The sequence below is a fragment of the Antechinus flavipes genome, chromosome 4, assembly GCF_016432865.1.
Source record: "Antechinus flavipes isolate AdamAnt ecotype Samford, QLD, Australia chromosome 4, AdamAnt_v2, whole genome shotgun sequence".
NCBI classification, from domain to species: domain Eukaryota; kingdom Metazoa; phylum Chordata; class Mammalia; order Dasyuromorphia; family Dasyuridae; genus Antechinus; species Antechinus flavipes.
Genome location: NC_067401.1, coordinates 302036724 through 302055351, shown reverse-complemented (window position 1 = coordinate 302055351; position 18628 = coordinate 302036724). Strand labels below are relative to the sequence as shown.

General features: G+C 31.5%; 1 protein-coding gene across 1 annotated transcript in view; it reads left to right on the top strand.

Annotated features, from left to right (window-relative positions):
* The window catches only part of TBC1D32 (TBC1 domain family member 32), a 180506-nt gene that overhangs the window by 100715 nt on the left and 61163 nt on the right, over nucleotides 1-18628 (top strand). Inside the window, exons 27-28 of the mRNA XM_051997642.1 lie at nucleotides 7158-7283; nucleotides 14822-14905. Of these exons, the coding sequence (XP_051853602.1) occupies nucleotides 7158-7283; nucleotides 14822-14905 (210 nt within the window). The remainder of the gene's footprint in view (nucleotides 1-7157; nucleotides 7284-14821; nucleotides 14906-18628) is intronic.

The window sequence follows — 18628 nt, the reverse complement described above, 5'->3', positions numbered from 1 at the left end:
GTTTTTGTGTATTACTGTGACCAAATATATATGTATATATTTCCCCAGGGGACACATATCAGATCATGATGAAGAGCCTTTTCTTTTGGAATAGATAATTAATCTAGCTCTAGGTCCAGCATATAGCAGTTTTTAGGCACATAGATTTTTGAATGATGGAGAATCTGGTAGGAGAATGCTGCACATGGAGCATTCATTTCGGGGACTGAGAAATCTTCAACTGGGATCACAACAGTATGAAGTTCCAGGCAACTTCAGACTAATGCAAAGTGAAGGAATAGTGCCATTCTTGTGTTCTGTAAGAGGTAGGGTTAAAGAGGTGGGATCTAGGTAGCACTTCCCTGTGATTCTCTTGGATATATTTAAATTGCAAAACATTTAAATCATAATTAATATATATTCTTAGTAAGCTTGAATATAGGGTGAAACTAAAAAGTTAGTTGATAGAAATTAAAATTAATTGAAAGTTAAATTTTTTATATTGTCAGTGCTTTAATATAATTATTCAAAATAAATTCTCTATTTCTTGTAAGGTCTATGCATAATAATGAATTTTTAATAACTTTGGAGATTTTTATGATACTGTTATACTGAGACATATAACTATTGAAGCCCTAATTGATATATTGTGGCAATCCTAACATTCTCTTGTAGTTTTGATTTCTCTCTAGACTGCTAGATATACTATCCCTTTTTCAGTATCTTCTTTCCTTATTGTCCTTTAATTTCTCCTGAATTTCATCTGTTGATGAGGCCTGATTTAAATGATGCACTATGACATCTTAATAAATGTTTCCCCCCTCTTCCCATGTTCCCTATCAAACACCTTCTCCCCCAAATCCTTGAATAATCTGTAACAATATCTATTGTCCTTTCTTTTCTTTGTCTTTCTACTCTCACTTACTCATCTTGTCTTTCTTTCCTCCATTATAATTATTTAAGCCATCCCTTCTCTTCATCAGCACCACATTTTATTAAAATCAGAACTCTCTCCTTAGATGGTACCTAGAAAATTTAGAATTAAGTATAATCAAAGTGGACCATTTAAATGTATATACTTTTCAGTTATAAAGACAGTTATGCTAAATAGACTCACATATATCATTTAGAAGATTTCTACTTTACTGCAGAAAATTTTATCCTTTACAAAGGTATTTTACCTTAAAATTTTATTGGAAGCTAAAAACAAGATATCATTAAAATTTCTCTTCATTCTTGAAGAAATAAAGGGGGGAAAGCTTACTAATGTGTAACTTTTTGTTTTCAGATTCTTTCCAGTTTAGCTTGTGGTAACATATCATTTTTGATCATTCAATTCTATTGTTTTTCTGTCACTATATTTGCATAGCTATTTATTATATGGGAATTGGATAGTAAAATGAATAATATTGAATTAGCTCTATTCCTTATTTTTTGAATATTTGAAATGTGTTAACATTTTAAAATTCCCATTATTAGATTATGTAATATTTTTGATAAGATACATCTTCAGATGTCATATTTGGTGCTGAAAACAGAGACTGTATTACAGATCAAAATATATATAATGCAAAAATGCTTCTATGAATTCTTTTGTTTCAATTATTTTGTTGCTAATAAAATATTTTTTCGTGCTGTAAATTGAATGAGGTTTGGAGTATATTGATTTCATTAAAAAATCAAAGAAAATTCTGGCTAGAACTTGTCTTATACATTTCTAAATTTTCAAGTATGAATGAATTCTGTGAAAATCCATTTTGAATTAACAAGTTCTACATGGTAACTGAAAATGTCTACATGTGTAGCTCTTAAAGATCACGTATCTCGCTGTATTGTACAGACTATTAGTTACATAGAAATATGACTTAAAAAATAAAACAAGATACTAAACCTTTTTTCTAGGAAAAGTGTTTTCCATTTTAAGATATTTATTTCATAATATAGTATTGTATATTTGCAAACTATTTTATAATTATTCTTTTAAAATACTCACATCAGCTAGATAAGCATTGTAACATTGTAGTTAGGTTTTTATTTGTTTGTTTTCCATTGAGGAAAAAAGACAGTAAAAATTAGTAACTTCCCAACATTAGCAAACCGTCTCTATTCATAGCAATTGGGGGAAAACATACTGTTTATTTCCTGTATAAGAAATAATAAAACACTTTTTTTTACTGACTTTTATTATAGATAAGTTTTGATTATGCAAACTAGTGAAATAGTTCATCCAAAATAAAGGATTTCATTTAAATATGTATGTTTTTGATATTTTGAGGAATTAACAAACTTAACTTAAACTTACATATTTTTTACATAAAGTAATGAAGGCATGCTAAAGATTCAATCTCAAAAGAAATGTCTGGAAATCTGTCAGACTTTCTTCTCTTGTACCTATTATCAACTTTTCTTTGTTCCCTCTTCTTCCCACAGAATGATATATCTGTCTGCTATGACTAAGCCTGCTATGAGAAACTCTCGCCCTCCTCATGGCATTTTCCTTTTAATGGTATCTCTCCCTACTATAGCTAACTCTGGATAGTCTGCTAAACTTCTCTATGGATTTAGCTTGCCAGTCAATGGCATACTCATGCTACATGGCATATTCCTTTAATGACTTCTTCCAAGTCCCTTTCTTTGCTAACTCTAATGCTCTCCCGAATTTATTTCTGTTTACCCTTCCTAGTGCCTATTTTAGCTCTTCATTTTGTTTCTAAACACATCATAAATAAAGATACCTTTTGGCAAAGAAAGTACCCTTGTGCATTTTTCACATGTGCCTTATGCCTTGTATTTCAAACTAGGAATTACTACTCTGACCTCATCATTTTTTAAAAATAATGACAAGACTCTTTAGAAACATTTTATTTTACTGTCATTAATTTGCCATCCTGCAGTTCTCATCAATATTTATCAAAAAAGAATTGATTTCTTTAACGTTTATTGAATTTGTGCTCTTTCGAACTCAGTAGTATCCCATTTTATTTATTCATTACTTATTCCAGTCAGTTATCTAACCCCTGGGGCTGAAGGTAAACAGATTGAATACCTTATACTACAATTAGAATCAACATCTTCAAAATAGACATTTGGAATCTATGAATAGAAGATTCAGGAAGAGTTATTTTCTATGAAAAGCTTGCAAAAGGAATCTGTCAAACTAGAAAGGAATAAAAGACAATTGGAAGAATAAGTAGTTACTCTTAAGCATAATTTAGAAATACCTAAACTAGAACACAATCAAGTAGAACAAGATAAACTTGAGATTAAAGAACAAGCAAGGCAGAAATCTCACATCAAGACTCTGAGACAGAACTAGAGGGATACAGAAAGCTTTATTCTCAAAAAATTAAAAATCATAGAATCATCATTGAACAAATCAGATTCACTAAAAGGCTCTTTCTGGAGATACCTCATGTTGGGATTCTTGATACTTCTATTCCCTGCCTAGAAAAAATTCAGTATATTTAATTACAACATATTACTATCGTATAGAAATACTTCATGGACAATTGTCTTAAAAGAGGACAAATCATCATTATTTCCAACGGAATCTCAAACCCTTCAATTCATTATCTTTAAGTACAGTATTTTGAGAATCAATACTCTTAGAAGTACATTGTGAACTCCTTGGAGTCAAGGACTAGTTCTCTCCCTTCTTTTTCATTTCTTGGGGAACGAGACACAATATTTTTTACATAGCAGGTGTTCAGTTCAAATTTTATAGATAACTGAGGGAATGAAAGTGCAGGTATACAAGTACTCTGCAACATTACGTGCTATCTGTATTCGTTTTTAAAAATGTTTATGTATCCATCTTAGCACTTAATCATTTCTAATCTGGTCTGTGATTTCATCCTTGTAGGGAGTTCCTACTTAGGAACTTGCTCTACCAATATAAGATCACCAGCTGTTTTGTAACCTGTTTAAGGAATTCACCTTAGAAAAGTATTTTATGTGACTTTCTAGACATGCCCAACAAGTATGTATCAGAAATGACCCAAACTCTTCTCAGTCCCCAGGCCTTATCTATCCACTAAGTCATATTGCATTTTAAATTGAAATTGTCTCAATTTCAGGGCAAGACCCTCCCCCCCCCCAACATTTTAAAATAAAGACTCAGAACAATTACTGTATATGTTTTAAAGAAAATTATTTGTATGAAACAGGAATTGGGAGAACCTCTGTAAACTGTTTATTTATTTAGCTTAACAAACATTGTTTTATTAGACACATTGGATTTTCATTATTTATGTAAGAGTCTATTAGATCTTGAGAGTGTGGTATTCCCTATGGGAAAGTATAATTTTCTAATCTTTCTAGATAAATACTTATTAACTAACTCAAACATCCATTTCATTAGTAAGTAATATGTAGCAGAATCTAATCATTTGGTTACTTTTGTTATACCAGCCAAGGTCAATAAAATTAAAATATTTAATTACAAAACAGTAATAATAGTACACACACTTAAGTAAATCTCTTAGAATAATTTCTATGCAACAACTATTATAAACTTATGTAAGCAGATAGTGTACTTTTTTACTCGTTTATGTTTTAAATATTTAAATGTTTTCACACTTAGAACATAAAATTTAAAATTGGAAGGATTTGTTATCTAATTTCCTACACAGTCCAGAACTCTTCTGAAACATCTATGCCAGAAGTTTTTTGGCCAGAAGCAGTGTTTATATATTGATTTTTTTTTTGCAAGTTGAATATCAGACAGTTATTCATTTTGAAATTCTAAGATTGGGAAAATGCTTATGCCATTCAGGCTTTTTTAAAGCTGTGACTGAGATTGAGATCCTAATGTGTCCAGCCTACTCCCAATGTCCCGGCTGAAGTAACCAAGCTGGAATTGAGCTGTTTTTCAGTCTTTTCCATTCCTGCCACATTCCTGACCAGGGACATTGAACTAGGGCCATGTCTACCCCTCTAGCAATTATGAATGGGGTTGCCTAACCCAAGTCCTGGTCCTTTCTAGAGTTCCAGATGCAGAGCTCGTGAGATTTTTGATTCTTGCTCCTTCCTGCCATTCCTGTGAAATTTGAATAACACATATAATAAAACGATTGCATTTAATGTGAACCAAAATTCAGTTAATTTGATAGATATGAGCTAGTTGAAAGCTTTAGCATATTGTTAAGTCATCATTCTGTACTTGTTCATCGTAACTTATGCAGATGATATGCTACTGAATACTGTATTACCAAAAGTTATTTTTTTTCAAATCTGTAACAGTGTGCCAAGAAATAATAATACTTAAAATGGAATCACTTACAGCCTGAAACAGAAGAGATCTATTATTACATTCCAAAAATAACAACTCTAAAATAGAATAAGATGTCAGAATGCATGAATCTCTGGCATGAAATATTATAAAATGTACAGACAAAATAAAAAGGCAATATTGCATTAGTTGGTTTGTAAACAACTACAAGGATTAGTGATCTTGCAGTGGTGGAAACAGAACTGCATACTGCAAATTGCAATCAAAAGCACATTTCTCTTTGAAGAGTATTCCATTAAGCAATAAATACTTTTAAGCGTCTATATATGCCAGGAATTGGTCTAAGGAATGGGGATACAAAGAAAGGCAAAAAAGCACTCCCTACTATTGAGGAGCTTACAACATAAAACAACATAAAAACAAATAATGGATAAATAAGCTATTTAGGATAAATGGGAAATAGTTAATAGAAAGAAGACACTAAAATTAGGAAAGATTGGAAAAGACTTCCTTTAAAAAGTGGAATTTAACTGGACTTTGCAAGGAAAGCTATAGAGATGAGGGAAGGAGAGCATTTCAGCCATGGGAAGAGCTGGAGAAAAATGCCTAGAACTGAGTGTTTTATTTTTGGAACAACCAGAAGACAAAGAGTATATGTGTGGTATTAGAGATGAGGGGTGGGGATCTAAGGTCTATAAAGATTACAGAGGTTAGAAGAGAGAAGGGAAAGCTTTCAAAAGATGCTGCAAGGTAAGCCTTGGCAACAGATTCATTATGAGGGGTCAGAAAAAGTGAGGAGTTAAGGATTACACTTCAGTTAAATGGGAAACTGGGAGGATAGTGATACTTTTGATAGTAACAGAGAAATTTAGAAAGGGGAAGGATTTAGGGGAAATGTTAATGAGTTCAATTTTGGGCATGTTGAATTTAAAATGTCGAATGGATATCCAGTTTAACATACTGAAAAGCATTTGGAAAAGGGGGATAAGGTCAGTAGAGAAATTAGAATTTGATAAATAGACTTGAAAATTGTCAGCATTGATATGATAATTCAATCCATGAAAGTTTATGAGATAAAGTAATAATAGAGGTTAAAGAGAAGAGGGCCCAAGACAGAGCCCTTTAGGATACCTAGAGTTAGTGGGTATGATCTAAATGAGGCTCCAACACAGGTGTCAAATAGATGTCAAATGGGTGTGAGGAAAACCAAGAAAGAGTAGTGGTAACCCAAAATCCTAGAGAAAAAGAGCCCAACAAGGTGAAAAATGTGACTTGACAGTATCATAATTTGCAGAAGGATCAGGAAGGATGAAAATTGAGAAGAGACTGTTTTATTTGGCAATTGAGAGATTATTGTTAACTTTGAAAATGATGGTTTTTGTTGAATGATGAGATCAGAAGCCAGATTGTAGGAAGGTAAGAAAACAATGAGAGGAAATGAAAATACTTATTGTAAATGGCCTTTCTCCAGAGGTAAGATACAAAAGGCAAGAGAGATAAAACAATATTGGACAGGGAGGAAAGGCTCAAATGAGGGCGTTTTTGTGATGTGGGAGACATAGGCATTTTTATAGGCAATAGATTAGGAACCAGGAGACAAGGAAAGAACAATAAGGAAAAAATGGCACATCACAGTTTCCTTATCTTTAAAATGAGATAGTTGAACAAAATAGTCCATAAGATACCTTTCAGCTATCAATATATGATTCTATATTAAAGTATTTTAGTTTCAGAAACTTATAATTACAAATAAATACTTGTAGATTTGTATGTATAGAAATATATAAATAATTCTTCAAGATATAATCATACTTAAATGGGAAGTATATTTTATTCACAAAACATCGTGTACTCGTACTATGATTTATATTTGTTTATGTTACTTATTTCCACTTGATGTTTCATTTTCTTATGAGAATAATACCACAATGTCTTTCTTTTTAATTAGAGAGTGATATTGGAAAACTTTTATTACATTTCAAGATTTCTGAAAAACAAGCTGAATGGATAGAGAACTGCAGAGTACAATTTTGCCAAACTATGAGGACCAAACCTAATATCATCAGTGGAGTCGGTGAGTTTTAGAGGAATTTGGCCACTTAGGTGAAATGAAATAGAGAATCTCATGACTACTATAAAGATAACTTAAATTGACTAGAAAAATTGCATGAATGTCATTGATATCTGGATAATATGGACAGTGAAAAACCACTCTCTGGAAGTTTCCTGGTGTCTTTGGTTATAATGTGGCAAATTATCTTTTATCCTTTTATTTAGATGTTGACTACTTGTTTTCTGCTCCAGACCCCACAAAGTATTTCAAATTAATATGTGAATATCTATTTTAACTACAGATATGTTATATAGGTTCAGATTTTAATAAATATATAAAAACAAAGTCCCAGTTTGTGCTGGAGAATGTGAAAGAAAACTGAATTTTTTGTTAGCATTGTTCAGAGTTAATTTTATGTCAGTCTGATAAAACAGCACTGGTTATTATGAAGATTTTTCTAAAACCTTATGAAACTCCAGGCACTGCCATTAGTCATATTACTTTAATTTACTGCTGAGAATGCTCATGAATAAATCTAGAAAAGGAGTACTTATTGCATACCTACAGCATGCCTTGTGCCATGTCAAGAGAATTGGAACTTGGTTCAGATGGCAATTAAGTAATAATTTTCTAGCTAACTAACTACCTACCTCATTCTTAATAATGATCAAAATCTTTCAACCTTAAAAAAATGAAGGGGAAAAACTTACTGAAGTGATTCAGCATATGTTTTTGATTCCAGGGATAAACTCTCACAACTCTTCATTGTTATACATATACTATATAGCTACTTAAACATTTGTATGATTTTGGGTAACAAGTCAGTTTCTAATTTTACATTTCTCGGTTTCTTATAGTTGATTAAAATGCATGTTATCTTTGGTCTAAAATGTCAAAAATATCACCTGGCATTTTTGAGCAGAAATTTCCAGATAAGCAAATATAAATAAGTATACTGCTTAAGGCTAACAGTTTATGAAATTAAAATCAATAATAAAATACCACTGAAAATTAGTATACTCTACCAAAGACTTTAAATCATCTCCTTTTACTGAAGAATAGATCAGTTCAGACACATAGATGGATATATAAATTTATTAAACTCTCACATAACATTTTTCATTCCTCTTCTATTTTATACGACTCAATACCTTATATTGTAGTCTTAAAAATTGCTGGCACACCTGAGTGCTTAGTTTAATTGTTATTGTTTCAGAGAAAATTTCATTTAACAACATCTGAAAGAGCTCCAATATCTATTCTTCCACTTTAGTATCCCTATTTCTCCTGTGTATTCTTTTTTTCTTTTTTTTTGCTGAGGCAGTTGGGATTAAATGACTTGCCCAGAGTCATACAGCTAGGAAGTGTTAAGTGTCTGAGACCAGATCTGACTTTAGGGCTGGTGCTCTATCTCTTGGGCTTACTAGCTGCCCCCATCTCATATATATTCTTAACTTCCATTCTACTATTGGATGGGAAAGATTCACAACTGAAGTTGGATGTTAAATATGTTTATATGCTGATAGTTCACAAGCTGCATGTTTTTGTAGACTTCGTGGTATGATGCAAGAAAGACTTTAGTTTCTCCACTAGAATCATGAAAAAAAATTAAAATCTTTTTAGTCATTTTAGAAGACTGTATGCAGATGGCATATACATTTATACAATTCTCAAAATTTCATACATTTTATTGGCTTTCCTTTATCAAATGTTTATACTCTAATTTCATACTTCTTATTAACCTAAGTATCAATAATGTCAATTTTGTTTTTAAGAAATGGTAATTTGCTTTGCAGAGCAAATAGTAATGTAATTTCTAAAATGACAAAGCAGTTTATCTGAATGCAGTATATTTTCTGGAATAGTCATTCATTGAAATAATTTTTTCCCTCAATATTTGCTTATGGTAAAAATAGAAAGACATTAAGGAAAACAAGTTTTGGCATCAGTAATAGAATCCTTGTTTATTCAAAACTATAAAAGAGCTTCTAAATGTCAACATTCATGCTTTAGGGATTTTAATTTGTATATTATCTGTTAAGTAAGTAAAAAGTTGAAGATAAAAATTCAAAGCAAAATAATATAATTTTTTTCATGGGATTTCGAAAAAATTGTAAATAATGTGTTTTACTTAATGCCAACAAAGTAATTATAAATGCTATAGTACACTTTTTTTTCACAATAATTTATCAAAAAACAGAAATATATTTTTAAAGAGTCCATTTCAGTAATCATTGTACTATAGGATTATATAATAACAAAGATTTTTTCCTGCCTATCAAAGATCAGAAACAATACAAATGGGAAAATTTACCCTCAATGGATTTTCTTTAAAATTAATTAAATAGAATTAAATAAAAATTTAAATTAAGATCATAGGTTAATAGTTTGAAAGCTAGAAGGGACCCAAAGAAGTCCAATCCTCTTGGAAGAACTCGGGTCTTCTGACTTCAAAATCCTGAATTTTTAAAATTACATCATGTAAAAGGAAAGAAATACTGCAATTAAGATTTATCATAGGAAAATATTTTTAATAATAGCTAGCATTTGTACAGTACTTTTAGGTTTGAAAAATGTTTTATTTGTAATGCTTCCCTTTTATTCTTAGAATGACTTTTGGAAGTAGATGCTATTATTCCCATTTTATGGATGAGGGAATTGAAGCAGACAAAAGTTTTGTGATTTTCCCAGAATCACACAGCTAGTTAAGAGTATGGATTTTATTCAGGTCTTCTTGACCTATTCTGTTCAGGTGATGTAATAGATTGGGCCCTAAGTCAGAAAGATTCATCTTTCCAAGTCCAAATCTCTTCTCAGACTCTATCTGTGTGACCCTGGGAAAGTCACTTAATCTATTTGTCAGTTTCCTCATTTGTAAAATGGACTAGAGAAGGAAATGACAAACATCCATTATTTTTGCCAAGAAAACTCAAATGAGGTCACAAAGAATTGGGCATGACTGAAAGAACTATACCACGACAATGAATCCAATCTATTACCAAATCTTGTTGATTCTGACTTTACATCCTTCAATTCTGTCTCCTCTCTACTCATGCTACCATCATCCTCGTTCAGAAACCCCTCAACACCAGGACTTTGCTACACTCCTTTAATTAGTCTCCCTGCCTTAATGCTCCTAGTTTTCTAATCTATTTTATTATATTATTATTATATTACCATCTATTTGGCTGCCAGAGCATTATTTGAAATGTTTTTTCAATAACCATTTTCATCACTTCCTAAATGAATCTTAGTGTCTCCCTATTGTAATTAGCATCAAATTCAAACTCTTTGTCATTTAAAATAATTTCACTTTAGGTGAGAACTTAAATTTGAGTTCAGTTGGTGTAGTTCAGATAGGCTAAGTGAAAGATTAAATCTGACTATAGCTTTCATCTTGGAGACTTTCTTAATTCTTGCATTGGTTCTAGACTATGATAAATCAAGATCCGGGACAATCACAGGTATCTTTTTTTCCCCCCAAGGTCTCTTGTCATTGTGCCACATTCCACAGTAACATGAGACCCAGAGAAAATACAGTAGGCCTTCCACTGATACCATGTCTACCAGCTTTCACTAATCTTTTTCAAGGACTCACTCCATTTACTTTTCCCTCAATTTGTTTTATTTCTTGATTCACTGACTCTGATCTATCTGCTATAATCACCAGAGATAAAGTTGGAATATTCAATACAACAGAGGGTTTTCTTTTTTTTTTTTTAGGAATGCTGATGATTTTTTTTTTTTTTTTAATGGAAACAGGTTTGTTTAATGGCCTCTAATTTGATGAACAGTTTTTGAAAATCTGTCCTATAGCACCTCCAAGACTCTTCAAAAGATCAATGAAAATATTTAATTCTATAATCTACAAATTCATTAAGTTCTCAGTGATGTATATAAGCTTCAGAACTTGATTTTTATGAAAGCTACCAAGCATTCCCTTTTTTTTTTCCTTATGAAATGTTTTATTGAAACATACAAACAATATTCTAGCCAAGAGATATTCCTTTTTTTTTAAAAATAACTTTTTATTGATAGAACTCATGCCAGGGTAATTTTTTACAACATTATCCCTTACATTCACTTCTGTTCCGATTTTTCCCCTCACTCCCTCCACCCCTTCCCCCAGATGGCAAGCAGTCCTTTACATGTTGAATAGGTTACAGTATATCCTGGATACAATATACGTGTGCAGAACCGAACAGTTTTCTTGTTGCACAGGGAGAATTGAATTCAGAAGGTATAAATAATCCGGGAAGAAAAACAAGAATGCAAGCAGTTTATATTCATTTCCCAGTGTTCTTTCTTTGGGTGTAGATGCTTCTGCCCAACTTTGATCAATTGAAACTGAATTAGCTCTCTTTATCGAAGAGATCCATTTCCATCAGAATACATCCTCAAAAAGTATCATTGTTGAGGTATATAATGATCTCCTGGTTCTGCTCATTTCACTTAGCATCAGTTCATGTAAGTCTCGCCAGTCCTCTCTGTATTCATCCTGCTGGTCATTCCTTACAGAACAATAATATTCCATAACTTTCATATACCACAATTTACTCAACCATTCTCCAATTGATGGGCATCCCTTCATTTTCCAGCTTCTAGCCACTACAAACATTTTGGCATATACAGGTCCCTTTCCTTTCTTTAGTATCTCTTTGGGGTATAAGCCCAGTAGAAACACTGCTGGATCAAAGGGTATGCATAGTTTGATAACTTTCTGAGCATAGTTCCAAATTGCTCTCCAGAATGGCTGGATGTGTTCACAATTCCACCAACAATGTATCAGTGTCCCTGTTTTCCCACATCCCCTCCAACATTCCCCATTATCTTTCCCTGTCATTCTAGCCAATCTGACAGGTATGTAGTGGTATCTCAGAGTTGTCTTAATTTGCATTTCTCTGATTAATAATAGATTTGGAGCATATTTTCATATATCTATAAATAGTTTTAATTTCTTCATCTGAGAATTGTCTGTTCATATCCTTTGACCATTTATCAATTGGAGAATGGTTTGATTTCTTATAGAGTCAGTTCTCCATATATTTTGGAAATGAGGCCTTTATCAGAACCTTTGATTGTAAAAATGTTTTCCCAGTTTATTGTTTCCCTTCTAATCTTGTCTGCATTTGTTTTGTTTGTACAAAAACTTTTCAATTTGATATAATCAAAATTTTCTATTTTGTGGTCATTAGTGATCTCTAGTTCTTCTTTGGTCATAAATTCCTCCCTCTTCCACAGGTCTGCGAGGTAAACTATCCTATGCTCTTCCAATTTATTTATAATCTCATTCTTTATGCCTAGGTCATGAACCCATTTTGACCTTATCTTGGTGTATGGTGTTAAGTATAGGTCAATGCCTCATTTCTGCCATACTAATTTCCAATTTTCCCAGCAATTTTTGTCAAATAATGCATTCTTATCCCAGAAACTGGTGTCTTTGGGTTTGTCAAACACTATATTATTAAAGTTATTGGCTATTTTGTCCTTTGAACCTAACCTATTCCATTGATCAACTAGTCTATTTCTTAGCCAATACCAGATGGTTTTAGTAACTGCTGCTTTATAATATAATTTTAGATTTGGTACAGCTAGACCACCTTCATTTGACTTTTTTTTTCATTAATTCCCTTGAAATTCTTGACCTTTTGTTTTTCCATAAGAACTTTGTTGTTATTTTTTCTAGGTCATAAAAGTAGTTTTTTGGGAGTCTGATTGGTATAGTGCTAAATAAATAGATTAATTTAGGTAGTATTGTCATCTTTATTATATTTGCTCGCCCAATCCAAGAGCATTTAATATTTTTCCAGTTAGTTAGATCAGACTTAATTTGTGTGGAGTGTTTTGTAGTTTTGCTCATAAAGTTTCTGATTTTCCCTTGGCAGATAGATTCCTAAATATTTTATACAATCAGTAGTTACTTTAAATGGAATTTCTTTTTGTAACTCTAACTGTTCGGTTTTGTTAGTGATATATAAGAATGCTGATGACTTATGTGTGTTTATTTTGTATCCTGCAACTTTGTTGAAGGTGTGGATGGTTTCTAATAACTTTTTGGTAGAATCTCTGGGGTTCTCTAAGTATACCATCATATCATCAGCAAAGAGTGATAATTTGGTTTCCTCATTGCCTATTCTTATTCCTTTAATCTCTTTCTCAACTCTTATTGCCAAAGCTAGCATTTCTAGTACAATATTAAATAGTAATGGTGATAGTGGGCAACCTTGTTTTACTCCTAATCTTATTGGGAATGGTTGCAGTTTGTCCCTGTTACATGTGATGCTTACTGCTGGTTTTAAATAGATGCTACTGATTATTTTAAGGAAAAGTCCATTTATTCCTATACTCTCAAGAGTTTTTAATAGGAATGGATGTTGGATTTTATCAAATGCTTTTTCTGCATCTATTGAGATGATCATATGGTTTTTGTTAATTTGATTATTAATATAGCCAATTATACTGATAGTTTTCCTAATATTGAACCAGCCCTGCATTCCTGGTATAAATCCTACTTGATCATGATGTATTATCCTGGGGATGATTTTCTGTAGTCTTTTTGCTAATATCTTATTTAAGATTTTAGCATCAATATTCATTAGGGAGATTGGTCTATAATTTTCTTTCTCTGTTTTCAAACTACCTGGTTTAGGTATCAGTATCATGTCTGTGTCATAAAAGGAGTTTGGTAGAACTCCTTCATTCCCTATTTTTTCAAATAGTTTATAAAGCATTGGGGCTAATTGTTCTTTGAATGTTTGGTAGAATTCACATGTAAATCCATCTGGTCCCGGGGATTTTTTTTTAGGGAGTTGATTAATAGCTTGTTCTATTTCTTTTTCTGAAATGGGACTATTTAAGCAATTTACTTCCTCCTCTGATAATCTGGGAAGCCTATATTTTTGGAGGTAGTCATCCATTTCTCTTAGGTTATCAAATTTATTGGCATAAAGTTGGGCAAAGTAATCCCTTATTATTTCTTTAATTTCCTCTTCATCAGTGGAAAGTTCTCCTTTTTCATTTTTAAGACTGCCAAAAATTTCAGTCAAGAAGTACAAATTTTTGCTACTTGTAACAAAGAGTAAGATATCCTTTGATTTTCATTTCAATATGGTTACCATGAACAAACATACCTGGTTTCTAATTTTATATTTTTAAAATGTAATAATGCAGTATTTAAAAATTGTGAAATTATATTTATCCTAGTCCATCCTTAAAGGCATTTTTTTCACTCCTAAATGTGTAAATATTATTAATAACTAGTTAATGTTAATTTTCTCATATCAAAATAATTTAATTCTCAGTAATTCTTGAGGAATCTAAAGATTGCAAATGATTTCTTTTCAAAAGTCTTAAGTTGAATGGATTATCAGTAAAGTTATTAAAATTTAACTTAAATTGGAATAGTTATGAATTTCAAAACTGTATGTTTTGAATTTCTACTTTTCACAATTTATATAACAGTTCAAATTATTTTTGTTGTCTGTGTTTATAATTTATAGATTCATTACCATACTTCATTCATAATTTTAATATCCTAATAGTTTTCTTGTTTATTACAGTTTTGGCAGAATTGTTCGAAAAGTTTGTGTTGCATATCACTGAAAATCCATCTGACTGCTACTTTCCTACTGTTGAATATAAAGGTAAACATTCTACTTCCATTTATAATGTAAACATTTATCTATACAATTTAGTGAGAGCAGTGATATTTTTTTAGAAAACAAAATAATTTTGAGAAAAGGATGATGTATAGAGATGCAGATTGTATTTTGCAGGATTAGTTAATATATAGAAACTATATACTTCAAATGATAGGCTGAACCTGTGCATTTATTGATATAAAGAGCTCCTAGTAAGTAAACTCTAAACAACAAACTCACAACTGTTTTACAAATTAGTCTTAAATAATTGCTGAAGGCACTGAAAGATTTAATGAGTTTCCTAGCCATGTTATCAATATATGTCAGAGGCAGGACATGAACCAACTTTGACTCTTGACTGTGCAATCAGTTCTCTTTCCTGTATGCTTCCTCTTAGAGGTAACATTGAAAATTAAATTTAAAAATCTATTTTAACTGGATTTTTTGAATAACTTTCAGTAAAAATCTTACGAATTTCATCAGTATAATAAACTACTTTAATTTTTTCTTTCTTTTTCTTATTTTTTGATAGACATTAAAGAGTATGAGGAAATTGGAAAAAAAAACAGGAATGATATGTAAGAATGTTAGGAGGAATTTAATAGTCTTCAAGACTTTCATGGGTTTTTTTTTTTTTTTCCTCCTCTTACCATTTTTTTCTTAGTTTGATAGGTTTGTGGTAATAACTTCTGGGCTGTTTCACTTTGCATTGTTATAAGGGAAGAGAAGGGAATCAACATTTATTAAGTCCTTCTGCTAGTTACTAGTCTAAGTATTTTATATATACTGTTTCATTTGGTCCTTAAAAAAACCCTGGAAAGTAAGTCCTCTTTTTTTTTATTTTTTTAATAGCTTTTTATTTACAAGTTATATGCATGGGTAATTTTACAGCATTGACAATTGCCAAACCTTTTGTTCCAATTTTTCCCCTCCTTCCCGCCATGCCCCAATGGGCAGGTTGACCAATACATGTTAAGTATGTTAAAGTATAAATTAAATACAATATAAGCATACATGTCCTAACAGTTATTTTGTTGTACAAAAAGAATCAGAGTTTGAAATAGTGTACTATTAGCCTGTGAAGGAAATCAAAAATGCAGGCAGACAAAAATAGAAGGATTGGGAATTCTATGCAATGATTCATAGTCATCTCCCAGAGTTCTTTCGCTGGGTGTAGCTGGTTCATTTCATTACTGCTCTATTGGAGCTGCTTTGGTTCATCTCATTGTTGAAGATGGCCACGTCCATCAGAATTGATCATCATATAGTATTGTTGTTGAAGTATACAATGATCTCCTGATCCTGCTCATTTCACTCAGAATCAGATCATGTAAGTCTCTCCAGGCCTTTCTGAAATCTCCTGCTGGTCATTTCAGAACAATAATATTTCATAATATTCATAATACCACAATTTATTCAGCCATTCTCCAATTGATGGGCATTCACTCAGTTTCCAGTTTCTGGCCATTACAAAGAGGGCTGCCACAAACATTCTTGCACATACAGGTCCCTTTCCCTTCTTTAAGATTTCTTTGGGATATAAGCCCAGTAGTAACACTGCTGGATCAAAGGGTATGCACAGTTTAGCAACTTTTTGAGCATACTTCCAAATCGCCTTCAGAATGGCTGATTTATTCACAATTCCACCAACAATGTATTAGTGTCCCTGTTTTCCCACGTCCCCTCCAACATTCCACATTATCTTTCCCTGTCATTCTAGCCAATCTGACAGGTGTGTAGTGGTATCTCAGAGCTGTCTTAATTTGCATTTCTCTGATTAATAATGACTTGGAGCATCTTTTCATATGGCTAGAAATAGTTTCAATTTCTTCGTCTGAGAATTGTTTGTTCATATCCTTTCACCATTTATGAATTGGAGAATGGCTTGATTTCTTATAGAGTCAGTCCTCTATATATTTTGGAAATGAGGCTTTTATCAGAACCTTTGACTTGTAAAATGTTTTCCCAGTTTATTGCTTCCCTTATAATCTGCATTAGTTTTGTTTGTACAAGAATTCTTCAATTTGACATAATCAAAATTTTCTATTTTATGATCAGTAATGATCTCTCATTCTTCTTTGGTCATAAATTCCTTCCTCTTCCACAGGTCTCAGGTAAACTATCCTATGCTCTTCCAATTTATTTATAATCTCATTTTTTATGCCTAGGTCATGAACCCATTTTGACCTTATCTTGATGTACAGTGTTAAGTGTGGGTCAATGCCTAGTTTCTGCCATACTAATTTCCAATTTTCCTAGCAATTTTTGTCAAACAGTGAATTCTTATCCCAAAAACTGGGGTCTTTGGGTTTGTCAAACACTAGATTATTAAAGTTATTGGCTGCTTTGTCCTTTGAACCTAACCTATTCCATTGATCAACTAGTCTATTTCTTAGCCAATACCAAATGGTTTTGGTAACCGCTGGTAAGTCCTGTTTTTAATTTCCATTTAAATTAAATTAATTAAATTAAATTAATTAAAGAAATTAAGGCAGACAAATTAAATGACTTGCCCAAGTTCACACAGGTTAGTAAAGTAGATGAGGTCAGATTTTATTTCAGGTCTTTTTTTTACTACAGGCAAATAATATTAATATTAGCTAGCATTTACGTAATACTTTAAGGTTTACAAAACATTTTATAAATATCTCATTTTATCCTCACAACAACTTTGGGAGATATAAGCTTTTATCAGCATTTTACAAATTCAGAAATTAAAGCAAATAGAATTAAGTGACTTGCCTATAGGCTCACACAGTTAAGAAGTACCTGAGTTTACATTTTAACCCAAGTCATCCTGACTCCAAATCCAGCCCTGTATCTGTTATGCCACTTAGCTGCCTTTTCCCAGTTTTTCAAATGGCTGGTGATAGTTTGATATACATCTATATTTCTATATCTATAAATTCATTTTATTTTAGGGAAGTAAAATTATTTTTATCATTTTTATTTATAAATTTTTTTATAAAAAAAATATTTTTATCCTGTTAGCTTTTAGGGAATGAGTTCAAGTTTAACATTTCCAGTCAGTTTGGATGTTATATATCAGGTTTTTAATGGAAAAATTTGAGAAATCAAGTTTTCTTCTTTTTCCATTTATGATATGTGTGTGTCCTTTTTTTAAAAAAAAATTGTTTATAATCAGATGTGTATTTTTTTTCTTTTACAATTTCATCTTTCCTACAGCTGGTTACATACAAAGTTAAATCTTGTATATACTTGTATAAGATATAGCTTTATATTATCTGCTTTATTTTTTTTTGAGCCACTTTTGATAGTAGGATCATTTCTCTGTTTTGAATTTCTTCTAGTATATGATGTGAAATCTGATTTAAATCTATTTTCTGCCAAATTGCTGTCCCCTTTCTTAACTACTCTTAGTGAATAAACTCGTCTAGTCATAGTGGGAGTTTGTTTCCCTTCTCTTAATTTTAAGAACTACCTCATAAAAATATTTATTCTTTTATATATTTGGATAAAATCTTATTTAAATCCAACAAGCTTGGGAGTTGTTATATTAAGTCATTTTAAATTTTCTTGTGAAATCTAATTTTTTCTTGCTCAATTTCTCATTCTTCAAGCCTTTTAGTTAGGTTAGCTCTTTCCTTTTGAGCACATTTTGGCATTTAACTTATTAATAACTTATTCTTTTTTAAAGTTTCCTATTTTGTTTCCATATAATCTGAAGCCATATTTTTAATTTCCCTTTTTTATTTTGGATGTTAT